The sequence below is a fragment of the Xenopus laevis genome, chromosome 9_10L, assembly GCF_017654675.1.
Source record: "Xenopus laevis strain J_2021 chromosome 9_10L, Xenopus_laevis_v10.1, whole genome shotgun sequence".
Classification (NCBI taxonomy): domain Eukaryota; kingdom Metazoa; phylum Chordata; class Amphibia; order Anura; family Pipidae; genus Xenopus; species Xenopus laevis.
Genome location: NC_054387.1, coordinates 109,146,791 through 109,161,733, shown reverse-complemented (window position 1 = coordinate 109,161,733; position 14,943 = coordinate 109,146,791). Strand labels below are relative to the sequence as shown.

General features: G+C 40.1%; 1 protein-coding gene across 1 annotated transcript in view; it reads left to right on the top strand.

The window, feature by feature from the left end:
- Positions 1-749: 749 nt before the first annotated feature.
- fam20c.L (family with sequence similarity 20 member C L homeolog) overlaps positions 750-14,943 on the top strand; it is a 126,127-nt gene continuing 111,933 nt past the window's right edge. Inside the window, exons 1-2 of the mRNA XM_018236411.2 lie at positions 750-1,959; positions 4,860-5,047. Coding sequence (XP_018091900.1) covers positions 1,412-1,959; positions 4,860-5,047 — 736 coding nt within the window. The 5' untranslated portion in view covers positions 750-1,411. The remainder of the gene's footprint in view (positions 1,960-4,859; positions 5,048-14,943) is intronic.

The following is a 14,943-nucleotide window of genomic DNA, read 5'->3' as shown; positions in this document are numbered from 1 at the left end:
CCGGCCCTGTTTTTATTACTCGTCTTTCTAATCAGGCGCTCTCCTATTCATATTCCAGTCTCTTATTCAAATCAATGCACGGTTGCTTGGGTCATTTGGACCCTAGCAACTAGATTATTGAAACTTGCAAACCCGGAGAGCCGCTGAACACAAAGCTAAAAAAAAACACAAATAATTTTGAAAAATGAAAATCAGAATATCGCTCATACTAAAAGTTAACTCAAAGGTGAACAAAAACCTTTCAAATTATTTTTAGATTCTAGTGACCATATAATGTTCATCAGTGCACCCCCCCAATGGCAGCAACAGTAAAGCTACATGAACCCCCTGCTAAATCCCAATGTGCAGCCTTATCAGGGTAGGACAGGGGATAGAGAGTAAACTTAATCTGTGCTCATCATTGATACAATGGACAACACTCAGGGGCAGAGAGGACAGAGTCTGCAATCAGAGAGGAAAGCGATAAATCTCCCTATAAACGCAGCAGCTTTGCCTTGGTGCCACCCTAACCCTGCTGATGATGATGAGGATGAGACAGTGGCAGCAGGAATGATTTGCTCGGATCCCTGAGAAGCTGACGCCCTCTCCTTGCCTTTGCTGGAGCTGCAGACAGACGGACAGAGCGAGAGAATAAAATAAAAAAAAAGAGCCGGATTTTACTTTGAGCTGGAGGTTAGCGCTGTTCCTATAGGCAATGTCCGCGTGTGTGACGTGTGACTGGGGGAGGCCGGTTCCAGCGCTTGCACATCATATTTAACACACCCACAGGAGGCTGGAGTTGCTGCTGTTGCGAGTACAGGAGGCGACTGCTGCTTTTTAAGCAGAACAGGGGATTTCACTCTGCACCTGCCAAAGACCCTTCCCTTCTCCTGTCTCTGTTCTCTCTCCTACTGTAAAGTATCCAGGCTCCAGGAGACGCCAGAAGCCCGATCTCCTTTAATCGGCAGCTTGTTTTGCAGCCATGCTGAGTGCCAAGCCATGGGCAGCATCAGACACATCTCCCTGAATGAGGATTTCTGGATCCAGTACAGGAGAAGCGTCCCAAGCCAATGGTTCCTAGCGCTGTGCAGAAGAGAAGAGCAGCCCTGCAGCTGAAGCCTGGGGTCGGACATGTGAGGATGCCAACTAGCAGCTCCTTGCCCAGCTCAGCCCAACATTCCGGAGTCTTCTCTCTCTCCTTTCCAAAGCTTTCCTTCTGCTAAGACTATTATTTATTCCATTTTTAACTTGTAACATTCCCTTTGAGGGTGAGACCCCTCTTTAGAATAAAGGAGAACCAATGGTGACTAGTATTTATAAACACAGCAATCTCCTTTAGATCTTTTTGTTTGGGGGGGTTTGCGTCATTGCCAAAGCTCTTGCCTTGTTTTTGGTATTGGACCTGGGTTGTGTGTGATAAAGGAAGGGGAAAATGAAGATGATTCTAGTTCGGAAGTTCAGGGTGCTGATCCTGATGGTGTTCCTGGTGGCCTGCACCCTACACATCATGATAGATCTGTTGCCCAAGCTGGAGAAGAGATCAGCCAGGAGTGATGGGGAGATGGGTTGCGCCTGCTCTCAGAATCACAATGAGGAGACCCACCAGCAAGGATGGGGTAAGGTGAGAGGCAAGAACGCAGGAGAACCTGGCTGGCCCAACAAGCACACCCTGAGGATCTTACAGGACTTCAGTAGCGACCCCAGCTCCAACCTGACCTCTCATTCATTAGAGAAGCTGAGCATGGACAAAAACGAATCGTTCAGAAAGCTGGAGGGCCCCAGGGTCGCCGCTAATAAGCAGCTGATTCAGGAAAGGAGTATAAACAAAGCCCATGTTGGCACCGGGCACTCCAAGCTGGCAGCCCTCTTCCAGCACCCCTTGTACCAAAGCTTGGTCCCTCCATTGACAGAGGACGATGTCTTATTTAATGTCAACAGCGATATTAGATTTAACCCCAAAGCTGCTGAGTCCCAGGACTGGTAGGTCATTAAAAAAAATGTATTTATTTTAAAATATATATTTGAGATCTTTATTTTTCTGCAGTTATACTGTACACTTCTGTACCTCTGTAGGGTTTACTGTATTGTCAGGGATAGTTAGCCTCTGGGCACCCAGCTATTGTTCGACTACAACACCCAGCAGGGAAGTGCTACGTTTCTGTAGTTCAATAAGAGCAAAAGGCCCATGTGTTGGAATTAGCCATATGTAATATGTACATATAAACAGGGAATAGAGCATTTTCATTCATTCTGTTTTCCAACACCCTTTTATTGCTCTCTGCCATCAGAGAAGGGAGATTCCTTACATGCCTCATTCTCACCAGTCTGGGTCGGCAAGTTTTTAAGGAATTCGCTGTACAGCTCGCATGTTTCAAAACCCCTTTGCACTTTATTTAAGCAAACAAGAAGTGCATACAGGCATATGTTTGCTTACACTATTTTCCTTATCTCAAACCTTTCCTTGCAGTTAACAGTTGTTACAGATTTAACCCATTCCCTAAGCAAACTATTAAGGGGAGAGGGGGTATTTGGACTGCTTATTGGCAATCATTTTATGTTTATATGGGGTTTTAATAAACATTAATGGGTTTTTGTTAAAACATATTATTGTAAAGAAATGTTGCACTCGGAGAAATCTTTGTTGGTTGTAGATAGATGGCAGATTGATAGATAGATAGATAGATAGATAGATAGATAGATAGATAGATAGATAGATAGACGGATAGATGATAAACAGGTAGGTAGATAGGCGATACATGTGCAGATAAATAGATGGATATAATGATAGGTAGGTAGATAGGTAGATATATAGATAGATAGATGATAGATAGATAAATGTACTTTCACACCCTTGTGTCCTGTATATAATATACAAACCAGTATAGCTGTTGCTCAGATAGATAGATAGATAGATAGATAGATAGATAGATAGATAGATAGATAGATAGATAGATAGATAGATAGATAGATAGATAGATAGATAGATAGATAGATAGATAGATAGATAGATAGATAGATAGGATAGATGATACATATATGATTGATAGATAGATGATACATGGGTAGGTAAATAGATGAATAGAATGATAGACAGGTAAGTAGATAGATAATAGATGGATAGATAGATGGATAGAGGGATATATAGATAGATAATAGATAGATAGATAGATAGATAGATAGATAATAGATAGATGATAGATAGATAGATAGATAGATAGATAGATAGATAGATAGATAGATAGATAGATAGATAGATAGATAGATAGATAAGAGATAGATCTTTAGGTAGGTAGATGTACTTTCACACCCTTGTGTCCTGTATTTAATATACAAACCAGTATAGCTGCTGCTTAGAAGCAATATAATGGAATTAACGGGAGTCCATACTATAAAGCTATCTATATCCCCCAGGTTTAATATATAGAATAAGCACAAGTCCCCCTAAATCAGTTTGTCAGGTTTTTCTTTATTGAAATGAAGAGAAGGTTGTATGTCATTGTCAGGCAGAGAAAGGTGGGGGGAAAGCCGGACTTAATATAATACAACAGCACCCTCTTTCATGCTCCGACATTGTGTTGCCTGGAACAGCTGCATTGTTCTTGTCTCATGGAGAAACTAGATAATTGCAGGATTAAAGACTTCATTAAAGCAGTAAACATATCTCCCCTTTTCAATAAACAAAAGCCTATTCAAACCTGCACGAATGACAGTGTGTGTGTGTGGGGGGACTATAATTCATTGCACGATAAAGTAGTATACCTGTATGAGTCACATTAGTGTTTCATATTGAACATTACAATTCTACCTGTCGTAAGGCCAGCATTATATTTAATAAATAACAGATGGCAGGCAACTGGAGTGATATAGTATAATATACTGCATTAAACACAATGAAATCAATGTTATAGTCCCCATTAGATCAGCTAGGCCCCATGAAACAATGTAACGAGGAGACAAGATGACTGAGGCTTTGATTTATTGTATTACATAATATCAAATGGCTGTGGCTGTTACATTATGACAGTATTACACAGGCCGGATTAAAGAAATGTTCACCTGTTTGCCGTTTACCCAGAATGCATCTTCAGTGATATGTAAAATGTGGAAGAGACATTGGGGAGCTTTGTGTAATAAAGTCTTTATCTCGCAGAGCTTGAACTGAAAGTCCCATTTCCCGGGGCATAGTGAGATAATATAGTTTGTTAGAAAACAAAGGCAAGCTTCCCCACTTGTCACCTGAGATATCATGTATTATAATACACAGGTATTTATGAACAAAGACCATTAATGCATCACCATTACAGGTATATTATTAATGTTAAACTACCACTCCCATCATTCCCAGCCATCCGAGTGTCCTTGGGATTTTGTCTCACAACTAGGGGCTACACGTTGCTACCTCTGATCCAGTACAGGTGTAGGACCTGCTATCCAGAATGCTCAGGTGTTCTGGATAAAGGATCTTTCTGTAATTAGGATCTTCATACCTTAAGCCTACTAGAAAATCATGTAAATATTAAATAAACCCACTAGGCTGGTTTTGCTTCCAATAAGGAATAATTATATCTTAGTTGGGATCAAGTACAAGGAACTGTTTTAATATTACAGAGACAAAGGAAATCATTTTTAAAAATGCCAATTATTTGGATAAAATGGAGTCTATGGGAGACAGCCTTCTTGTAATCCAGCTAACGGATCCTATACCTGTACATTTAACAAGTCTCTGTTATCAGCCATATATATACAATGTATTTGTTGAGTACGGTGAGGTTTTCCCAGGACAATAAATATAATAATATAAATACCAGTGCCGTAGATTTCATGCCCTGACCCACTTCTCTGCTGGACATGGAACTGACAGTTACTGCCTTTCTCTTTAGGCAAAACGTAGAAAGTGAAGGCAATGGAGAGGTTGCATATTTGCCGACAGGAGAAGCACATATAGATTCCTATCCCAACTGGCTAAAGTTTCATATTGGCATCAATCGTTATGAGTTGTACTCGACACAGGATCCGGCACTAGAGGCTTTGCTTCAAGATCTCGGCAGTCAGAAAATCACCACTGTGGGTAAGTGAATTTGGAACATCACTTTATTCATTTGCTTTAGTGCATGAAATTTATTTTATCTTATCCTTTATCTGTTTAGTAACAGCGACCACACAAATAAGGGTTTTAGTAGTCACAGAGGAGTACGATCGCCATTTAAAGTTGTTGTTCACCTTTGAATTATTAAGTAGAGAGTGAGACAATTTGCAATTAGTTTTAATTTTTTATTATTTGTGTTTTTTTTTCCATTATTTAGATTTTTATTCAGCAGATCTCCTGTTTGCAATATCAGCAATCTAGTTGCTAGGGTCAAAATTACCCTAGCAACCATGCATTGATTTGAATCAGAGACTGGCCTATAAACAAGAGAAATGAGTAATAAAAAGTAGCAATAACAATACATTTGTAGCCTTATAGATCATTCTTTTTTTTTAGATGGGGCCAGTGACCCCCTTTAAAAAGCTGTAAAGAATCAGAAGAAAAATGTCAATAATCATAAAAATTAAATAATGACCAATTTAAAAGTTGCTTAGAATCGGTCATTATATAACATCCTAAAAGTTACTGTAAGGGTGAACCACCACTTTACATATTTTCTTACCATGCATTGATTTGAAAAAAAAAAGAGACTGACAGGTAAGGTTTATTAAAAAGTATATATTGTATAATATATATATATATATATATTATATATATATATATATATATATATATATATATATATATATATATATATATTCCGTCTGGAGTGCAGTGTGCACATACAGTCTCACCAGTATTGATGAAGGGGGGTCTTGTTTTGCCATGTTTAGGAAGTGAACAATCCCACAGTAGGTACAGTATAGGTTGGTGTCAGCTTGCAGCAAACTCAATAAATCCTTGCCTAGAGCTTTAGGCCAAGATTTACTGAACATCAGTAATTACAGCTTGTTTAGCACCTAAAAATGGTGTTATTATCTCTGGGTTAACAAACTTCCAATTCATTGAACTTGGTTTTAATATCACTATGGGAGGAGTTATCACTTCCCTAAGCTTAAAACCAGGCGATATTAAAGTCGGATCTGGGTAAATATAGTTCTATTAGAAAGGGATGTGTGTGGGTGTGTTATTTCGCTAACCGTAATGCTTTTCAGGTACCTGTTAATTGTAGTGCTAATAAAGCTTGCTTTCACAGTAGGAGAAATATGGGCTGATAAAAAACGCTAAATTATCACATTGGTTATTAATCAACCATTTGTAAGGAACATTAAAATTCCACCTTTTGAATAAGAATTAGATAAAGCTACTGCAGCGAGAGGTGTAGGTGACTTTGCCATCAGGAAGACTGATAGAGGTTGGCTTCACCTCCCTGTATGTATGTGCTACTCATGCCCTTCAGTTATTCAGAGGCCATGGCACTGTAACATGCTATGTCTGCTGCCTAAACATCTCATACACTTTGCTTATCTGTGCTCTCAAGCCTAGACTTAGGGGCAGATTCACTAACCCGCGAATATTTGTCAGCGTCCGTTTCGCACCCATCGCAACACTTCGCCAGGCTCAAATGCGCTCAGACTACGCCAATTCACTAATATGTGGAAATTTAAAGTTGTATGGACGTCTTTATGTTAAATGTTGGTGCAAATACTTCCACTTTTTAAAACACAAGTCCAGGGAACCTTAATAAAGAGAGTTATTATAATGCCCTACACATGAGCCCACTGTAAAATGAATGTTCCATATGTTAGGAAATGTATGGGGAAAAAAACGGTTCCCCAAAAAACGTTGGTTAGGACTTTTGCAGGCAATCACACTGAAAAAAGGAAAAGACGCCAGAGTTTTTTGAACTTTGATGCATTTTCGGCTCACAGGATATGATGTAAGTGACAGAAGATAAAGTGACTTTATAGCACTTTGCCTGATCTGAGGTGGAGGCAACTCTGGCGAAAGAGGTAACGTTCAGTAAAATCCGCTTTTTAATGAATTTGCGGAGTAACGTCTGTTCACCAGAGCAAAAAGCCGCCTGGCGATAGAGTGCGAATGACCTCTAGCAACGGTCTGTTTCGATAGCGAATTGGCGGCTGTTAGTAAATTGGCAGGTGGCAACGCTGGCGAAAAGTCGCTAGCATTAGCCACTTCGTTCTTTAGTAAATCTGCCCCTAAGGGTAAGGCCAGACGAGGAGATTCGTGGAGATTTTGTCGCCTGGCGACTTATCGCCACGTCTTTTGCGCGACTATCTCCCCCAACTGCCCCAGCGTTTTTTCCCCATAGGCTAGAATGAAAAGTCACCTGCGCTAATGCAGACGCGGCAATGCGTTTTCAATAGTCGCCCAAAGTTGCCTCACTGAGACAACTTTGGGCGACTATTGAAAACGCATCTCCGTGTGTGCATTAGCGCAGGCGATTTTGCGCTGTAGCCTATGGGGAAAAGACGCTGAGGCAGTTCGGGGAGATAGTCGGGCAAAAGACGTGGCGATAAGTCGCCAGGCGACAAAATCTCCCCGAATCTCCACGTCTGGCCTTACCCTAAGACTAGGGTAATAGAGGCTCTGGCAATTTAATTACACAGAGGCACCCCCCAGAGGCCCAATAAATACTAACTGTCTATGGCATCTTACAACAGCAGCCCCTCTAGCAGCTGTAAAGTGCCCTTTATATGGTGTCTTCTCCAGTTCCCAAATATATACTGTTTATATAAGCTCCGAGGCCTTGCTCAGTAATCAGTGCTATCTGCCTGGTTCTGCCTGGTTCTAATAAACTGACATACTTATATAAAGAACAAAATGATCCCAGCGAATTTTCTCCTTTTTTTTTTACGACTAGTATTCATACAGAGTCCTGCAGACGGATTTGCTCATGTTTAATAGGAAACATCATATGCTCAGGCCCATTGCCAGCTCTACTTGATTTTCATGGACAGTGCACACCTGCACAGAAGGATTTCATTGTCACTATGACCTGAAAGCAGTTGCTATTTATGTTATAAACTGCTAGTTGTGTTATAAGCTGGGAAGAGAATTCTCATACCCATCAAGCAGCAAAACAAGTATTCATTCATATAGTGACCGAATACTTCATGATACTGGTCTCCCAGGGCAGGGGGGCTGAGCAGAAGATTAGAAGGTCCAGACACTGATACAGAACATTCAGGTTAAACCAGCAGACCTTTGTGGTTTCACAGTGTTCACATTTGAGCTGATTTGTTTGCTTGCTAACTCTTTATCAAATACCTACAGATTAAGTCCATGAGTTTTTTTTTTCTTTTTTTGGTAACTACAGCAGAGATTAATATTGAATATGATCTTTTAGATTAATTCTGTGTTCCAAGGATTTATCTCAGCACAAAATCATCCGGCCAAGTATATTATCCCATAAAAAGACTTAGCTATTGTTTATGATGGCAATTTTGGCACAACTCAGCAGCTGCAACTTAAAAGTACTTATGATTAAAAAGGGGGGGAGGGGAATGTAATAAAATTCATTAAATGCAAAAATAAAAAAACCCAGAAACAATGCAGACAGTATTTTTTGGGTATTTTAAATAAAGGTTTGCCATAGATGAATTGTCTAATACACTAAGGGGCACATTTACTATTGGTCGAATATCGAGGGTTAATTAACCCTCGATATTCGACGGTCGAAGTAAAATCCTTCGACTTCGAATATTGAAGTTTAAGGATTTACCGCAGTTCGAACGATCGTAGGAAAACGAACAATTAAATCCTTCGAATCGAACGTTTGGAAGGATTTTAATCCATCGATCGAACGATTTTCCTTCGTTCAAAAAAAGCTAGGAAAGCCTATGGGGACCTTCCCCATAGGCTAACATTGGTACTCGGTAGGTTTTAAATGGCGAAGTAGGTGGTCGAAGTTTTTTTTTAAAGAGACAGTACTTCGACTATCGAATGGTCGAATAGTTGAACGATTTTTAGTTTGAATCGAAGTCGTAGTCGTAGGTCGAAGGTCGAAGTAGCCAATTCGATGGTCGAAGTAGCCAAAAAAATACTTCGAAATTCGAAGTATTTTTCATTCTAATACTTCACTCAAGCTAAGTAAATGTGCCCCTAAATGACAGTGAGAAATTCAAATCTTTGTTCTAGTAATTTAAACTATCCCAGAGACTCTTGCACTTTACATGAATTTTTAATTTGTAGTGGTTAGAGAGATATTTGCATGTTTTAGACTGCTAATAGCAGGCTTTGGGTTAAATGAATATAGGATGAATATAGGGTTAAATGAATATAGAAAGCGTAGAGAAAGGGAGGGTCGATGAAACTTTAGGCCTTCAAGGAGAGCTGTTAGGCTGAAAGCATTCTATTAGCAGGCTAATGGGGACATGTAATAAAAGTCACAAGGAGAAGAACAATTCGCATCAATAAGAATAAAAATTTGCATTTCGCAATGTAATATTCTTCCTTAGACAAATTCTAATTGCGCACTTTTATTACATTCACTGCACATTGTCTCAAACTCTAAAATTCACAAAATTTCTTCCACTGTCGCTAAAGAAGTCGCTAGACAGTTTCCGGGTTCGCAAAAGCTATGTTAAATTCACGGAAAAGAAAATTTGTTCAGGCAAAGGCATAACTTTTCGCATTGCGAATAGTTTTTCCATTACCAACTCTTATCACATTCCCCCATAAAACTACTTAAAATGCTAATATCTATAAAAAACACTAAAAACAGAAAATTAATGTCAGTTGCAAAAGTGCTCAGATCCTCAGCACTCTGAGTAACATTGCATAACTTTTTTGGTTAGAGTTTAAATTATTTGTTCCCAGCAGTGCCGGGCCACGCTGGGCAGGCGCCCTAGGCAGGCCCGGCAGTCGCGGCGCCTGTGCAAATTTGCGCGTGTGCGCATGCGCGCAGAAGCGCACAAAACGCGAAAAATGCATAGAGTCTGGCAGAGAAGGGAACCGGACTTGGGGTAGGCAACAGAGGAGGTACGTGCCTGGCGCCCTCCCCGGCTTTGCACCCTAGGCACGTGCCTACTCTGCCTACCCCTAGTTCCGGCCCTGGTTCCCAGTTACAGAATTCTATTATATGTAACTGTAGAGGAAGCTGACCCAGAACTTCTGGGCTTCCAGAAGGTATAAGTGTCCCCTAGGGGGACCCCCACCCCAGTCCACGCTGGAGTCTCCCAACCACCTGTGTCCCCTTTCCCCAGCACAGGTAAGAGAGCTGTTGGAGGGTATCCTCTTCAACTATAGAGGTAGCAGACCCTGCAGCCTGTGCCCCCTGCAGCTGCAGGGTCTGCTTCCTCTATAGTTATTCCACTGTTGCTTACTATAGGGATTATACTCCTAATTCATATGTGGATGTTCTAGTGGAGCAAGAACACTACAAATTGTTGGCAGCACGTAGCCCTGCTCTATTGCCAGTTCTAAATATGTATTATATTGTATTAGACATTTTTGTATTTATAACCAGTGTCGGACTTGGGGGTCCAGGGCCCACTCAGGGGCCAACTCAGGGGCCCACACATCCATCCCCAGGGTCCCCCTCTACAGTCATGAGGTCCTTGATGGACAATCCTTCATGGACAATCCCCCTCCATCCCCTGAATGTACCTTGGTAGGGGGTCCAGGGAGAGCGCCAAGGTTTTAGGTGGGTCTGGGTTGGCAGGGCCCACCGGGTTTTTTCCTGGTGTCCCACCAGTCTAGTCTGACCCTGTTCATAACTGTAGTTTAGATCAGGTGTGTACAATAATGCCTAAAAGTAACATTTCAGGCATGAGTTAATTATGTGGATATATGATTTTTAAATCTCTGGAGCATGCAAGTAATAACTAGCACTCATCAATACACAATATGTTTTCTGTTGCTATTTGTTGGATATTTTCCTTTTAGGTCAGGCTCCCTCAGATGTCCAACCCTGGTCAGGGGTCCTCATTATTTGAGATATAGGTGTATCAGGTGCAAATACATGTTTATCTCACCATAATTGGCCTGCAAACTAGTTTTACGGGTGTATCTAGTAAACCATATTAGCATTTGTTAAACTAACCTCCCCTGCCACCACTCCAGTCTGGGCACCACTGATATAGAAGGAAAGACTTAAAAACTGTCGTTTCTCCCATTGTATTTGTGCTAGTCACATTCAGCCTTTGTACCTGGCACAGAGTTCTGGCAGTGTTTATACCCACGTCTGATCATTCGACAGAATTTGACAAAAGTGAAAACAAGCCAACCTGAATGTCACTTCTGCATGGCATTGTGTGTGCCCATCTCCGACTGTTTATGATGCTGATTAAATAAACCAAGCATTTAGCACTGATGTGACGCGGCAGGTCTAAACACTCCCATTTGTACAAGGTCACCGCCTGTGTATTGCAACACATCCAAAATAAACTCACAGGTAACACACAGCTTATGTTTCAGAACAACGAGATAACGTTAACGGTTAGCTACCAGGATACAGTGAAATCTTACACAATTGTCTAGTAATCTGTACACTAGTTATTGTAATAGTCATGGAATATCTTTAAACTTCCCATTTACGGTGTATTGATTTCCATGTATACTTGAAATAAAAACATAATTTATTGTTATAGTGTTCTATTTATTTACTGTTTAACACAGAAGTAACACACACACACACAAACAAGTAGTAGGTACTCAGATCAAAGGAGCATTCAGGTAGTTTGTGTCGTAGGATGTTTATACAGCTATACAATGACCTCGAAGTGTATTGCTTAACAAGCACCGGCTCTAGAGGTTAAGTGTTCTGCCTGCAATGAGATATGGAGGACTGAACCATTGTGCCTGGAGTATTGATGAATAAAAAGAGGTCATGCGGTTGTTGCTTGCAACTCATCACCAGCTCTTTATGAACATTAAAAAAGTAGGCCAGCTCCTCTGCATTTCGATTATACCACAACGGCTTAGCACCATTAAAGAGATGTTACCTTTGAGTAAGTTGCGTTTTATTGCAATTAGAAAGAATTGCTTTTTTCCCTTCTTGGTATCTTTTCATTGGGCCAGAGTCATGTTGCCGCTAATTAACTGTGATTTTAAAGGAGAAGTGTGCTATATAACATTATACTTTGTTTGTTTTATAGTAGTGAATGGTGTTATTATGCGTCATGAGTCTTATGGGCTTATTTATTCAAAATCGAATCTGTGAGGTTTTAGCGTTTCTTTCTACTTCCAATAAACTCGCTTTAAAAAAATCCAAATCTAAAAACCTCAATTGAATATGATCCTGAAGAAACAAATTTGAATTGGTGAGTTTGTAAGCTCAAAAAAAACCTCTAAAATTTGAATATGTGAGTTTACAAGCTTCAAAAAACCTCGAAAAACTTGAAAATCTCGAATTAAAACATTCTCTCTAGAACAGCTCCCATTGACTTCTACATGAACTCACAAGCTTTAAGAGGCCGACGTTTTACATTCAAGATTTTCGAGTTTTTTGTGCTTAAAGGGGTTATTCACCTTCCAAACACTTTATTCCATTCAGTTTTTTTTAGATTGTTCCCCAGATATAAAGACTTTTTTCAATTACTTTCCATTATTTATTTTTTACTGTTTTTCTAAAATCTATGTTTAAAATTAAACGTCCCTGTCTCTGGTGTTTGAGTCTGGCAGCTCAGTAATTCAGGTGCAGACTCTAAACTGTTATAATTTTGCAGCACATCTCTGGAGTATTAGCAACTATTGTATCAAGTCTAACAGCTGCCTGTAATAAAACCCAAAGATTCTGCTCAGCAGGGACAAAGATAAGAAATGTATCAACTAAACGTAACAGTTTACAGGGTCGTCAACTCCCCTCCCAGATCTGCTTCATAAGGTGAGAAATTACACTTTACACTTCAATATTAGAAAAACGATGACACATAGAAAATAGAAAGTCATTGGAAAAAGTTGTTATTTCTGGTGAACTGAAAACAACTGGTTGTTTGAAGGTGAACAACCCCTTTAATAAATACCAAGCATTCGAGTTGTTGAAAATAGAATTCGAATTTGTGAGGTTTCTGTGGCAAAAATTCCAATTCAAACATTGATAAATCCACCCCCTTAATGCACCATTGTATTGCCCTTATTCGCTGGTAGTTTGGTTACACAGGAAGGTCCATGTCAAGGAAAACCTCTGTATTGAATATTGCTAGATGGCATCAGAGATGAACGATGATTCCATAGTTTTCTTATTATTGGCTTCATAAAGCTTAAAAATCATTTCAAAGACATGGGGGCAACTCTGGGGAAAGAGGTAATGTTCAGTAAAATTCTTAGTGAATTTGCAGAGTAACGACCATTTGCCAGAGCGAAAAGTTGCCTGGCAATAGGGTGTGAACAAACGATATTGACGGTATAGTTCGCTAGCTAATTTTCCTCTATGCTTGTTAGTGAATTGGCAATTTCCCTGCGGATGAGATTTCTGGTGGATTGTCGATAGCGACGACCTTTAGTGAATCTGCCCCAGTGTCGGACTGGCCCACAGGGATACCAGGAAAACTCCCGGTGGGCCCAGGTGTCAGTGGACCCTCATGCTGCTAAACCTTTGGCCTATTTCATGGCCATTCTTTATTTCTATGAGAACATAAAGGTTAAATAGATGGAATAAAAGATTATAGTATTATAGTATGTAAAGAGACATAGCCATAGGCATAGGCATAGGCATAGCCATATAAGTAGAAAATCTCATCAGTTTACACGTGGGAGTCTGGGTGCACATGCCTCACACCTACAGCTCAAGTTGGAGGTATCAGACCAAGGGACAAGTAAATTAAAGAACTGCAGACTTTATTAGACACATAACATACACAGCCTTGCCCAGTTTCATGCTCTAAGGCATTTAATCATAGGCTCATGTAAAACCCAAACTTTTTTACCCGTGAGCCACATTCAGATATAAAAAAAGTTGGAGAGCAACATCAGCATGCACAACATTCCAGGGGATGCCAAATAAGGGCTGTGATTGGCTATTTGGTAGCCCCTATGTGGACTATCAGCCTACAGGAGGCTCTGTTGGCAGTACACATGGTTTTTATGTAACTAAACTTGTCTTCATGCCAGGAATTCAGAAACAATCATCTGCTTTGAGGTCACTAGGAGCAACATCCAAGGGGTGGGAGAGAAAAATGTTGCTCATGAGCCACTGGTTGGGGATCACTGGTGAAAGAAGAGGTGGCATCATATGACTTAATCCTACAAAAAGACTGTTTTAGAACCAAGACAATGACTGTGTTGGCTCAGACACCTATGAAATCTTCTATGCTGCAAAATTATGTTTTGGTGCAAATGTTAGGAGTTTTTCTCTTCTGTATGTGAGATGAGCCTTGCACAAAGTATCTGGTTTCTGTTTCATAGCAATAGTTTTATGGTTTTATGAAATGATAGGCATATCTTTCACTTATGGTTACTTACTGCAAATAGATGGAGCAGATGCTATTGGTACATTATGCATTTGTGCTGTTACAAAAGGGTGTGTCTGTATTTCGAATTAAGAATGGTCCCAGATGACAGTAGAGACAGTTCAGTTTGGTGCCTCTAAATTATTAAAATTGTTTTGCTGTTTACTCCACTTTACTGGAGAACCATAAATGCAAAATATTTGAGTATTCTAGAATGACTTTAACCAAAGCACTGGCTGGCAGGCTGTATGAAGAGTTAGTCCTATTTGCACACAGCAAACATGAGACTGAGATGGACATTGGGCTGCATGAATGCACAATAACTAATCGCTGATAAGCCATTTGCGGAATTTGGTTACTCCCTGCACGGCTGTTTAATATACGATGCGTGATCTATATCTATATACTAACGCACGGGGCGTGAGAGAAAAGCAGTGTAGAGTTATTTTATTTTGTATTTGTAAAACACATCAAGGCTTTTCTCTCTCTAAAATAGGAGGGTTTGTAGTGCAAGAGAAACACTATTTTAATTACAAATGTATTTAGAAGCAATAGGTACTTTGGCTTCCATTAAAAAACTCTTCT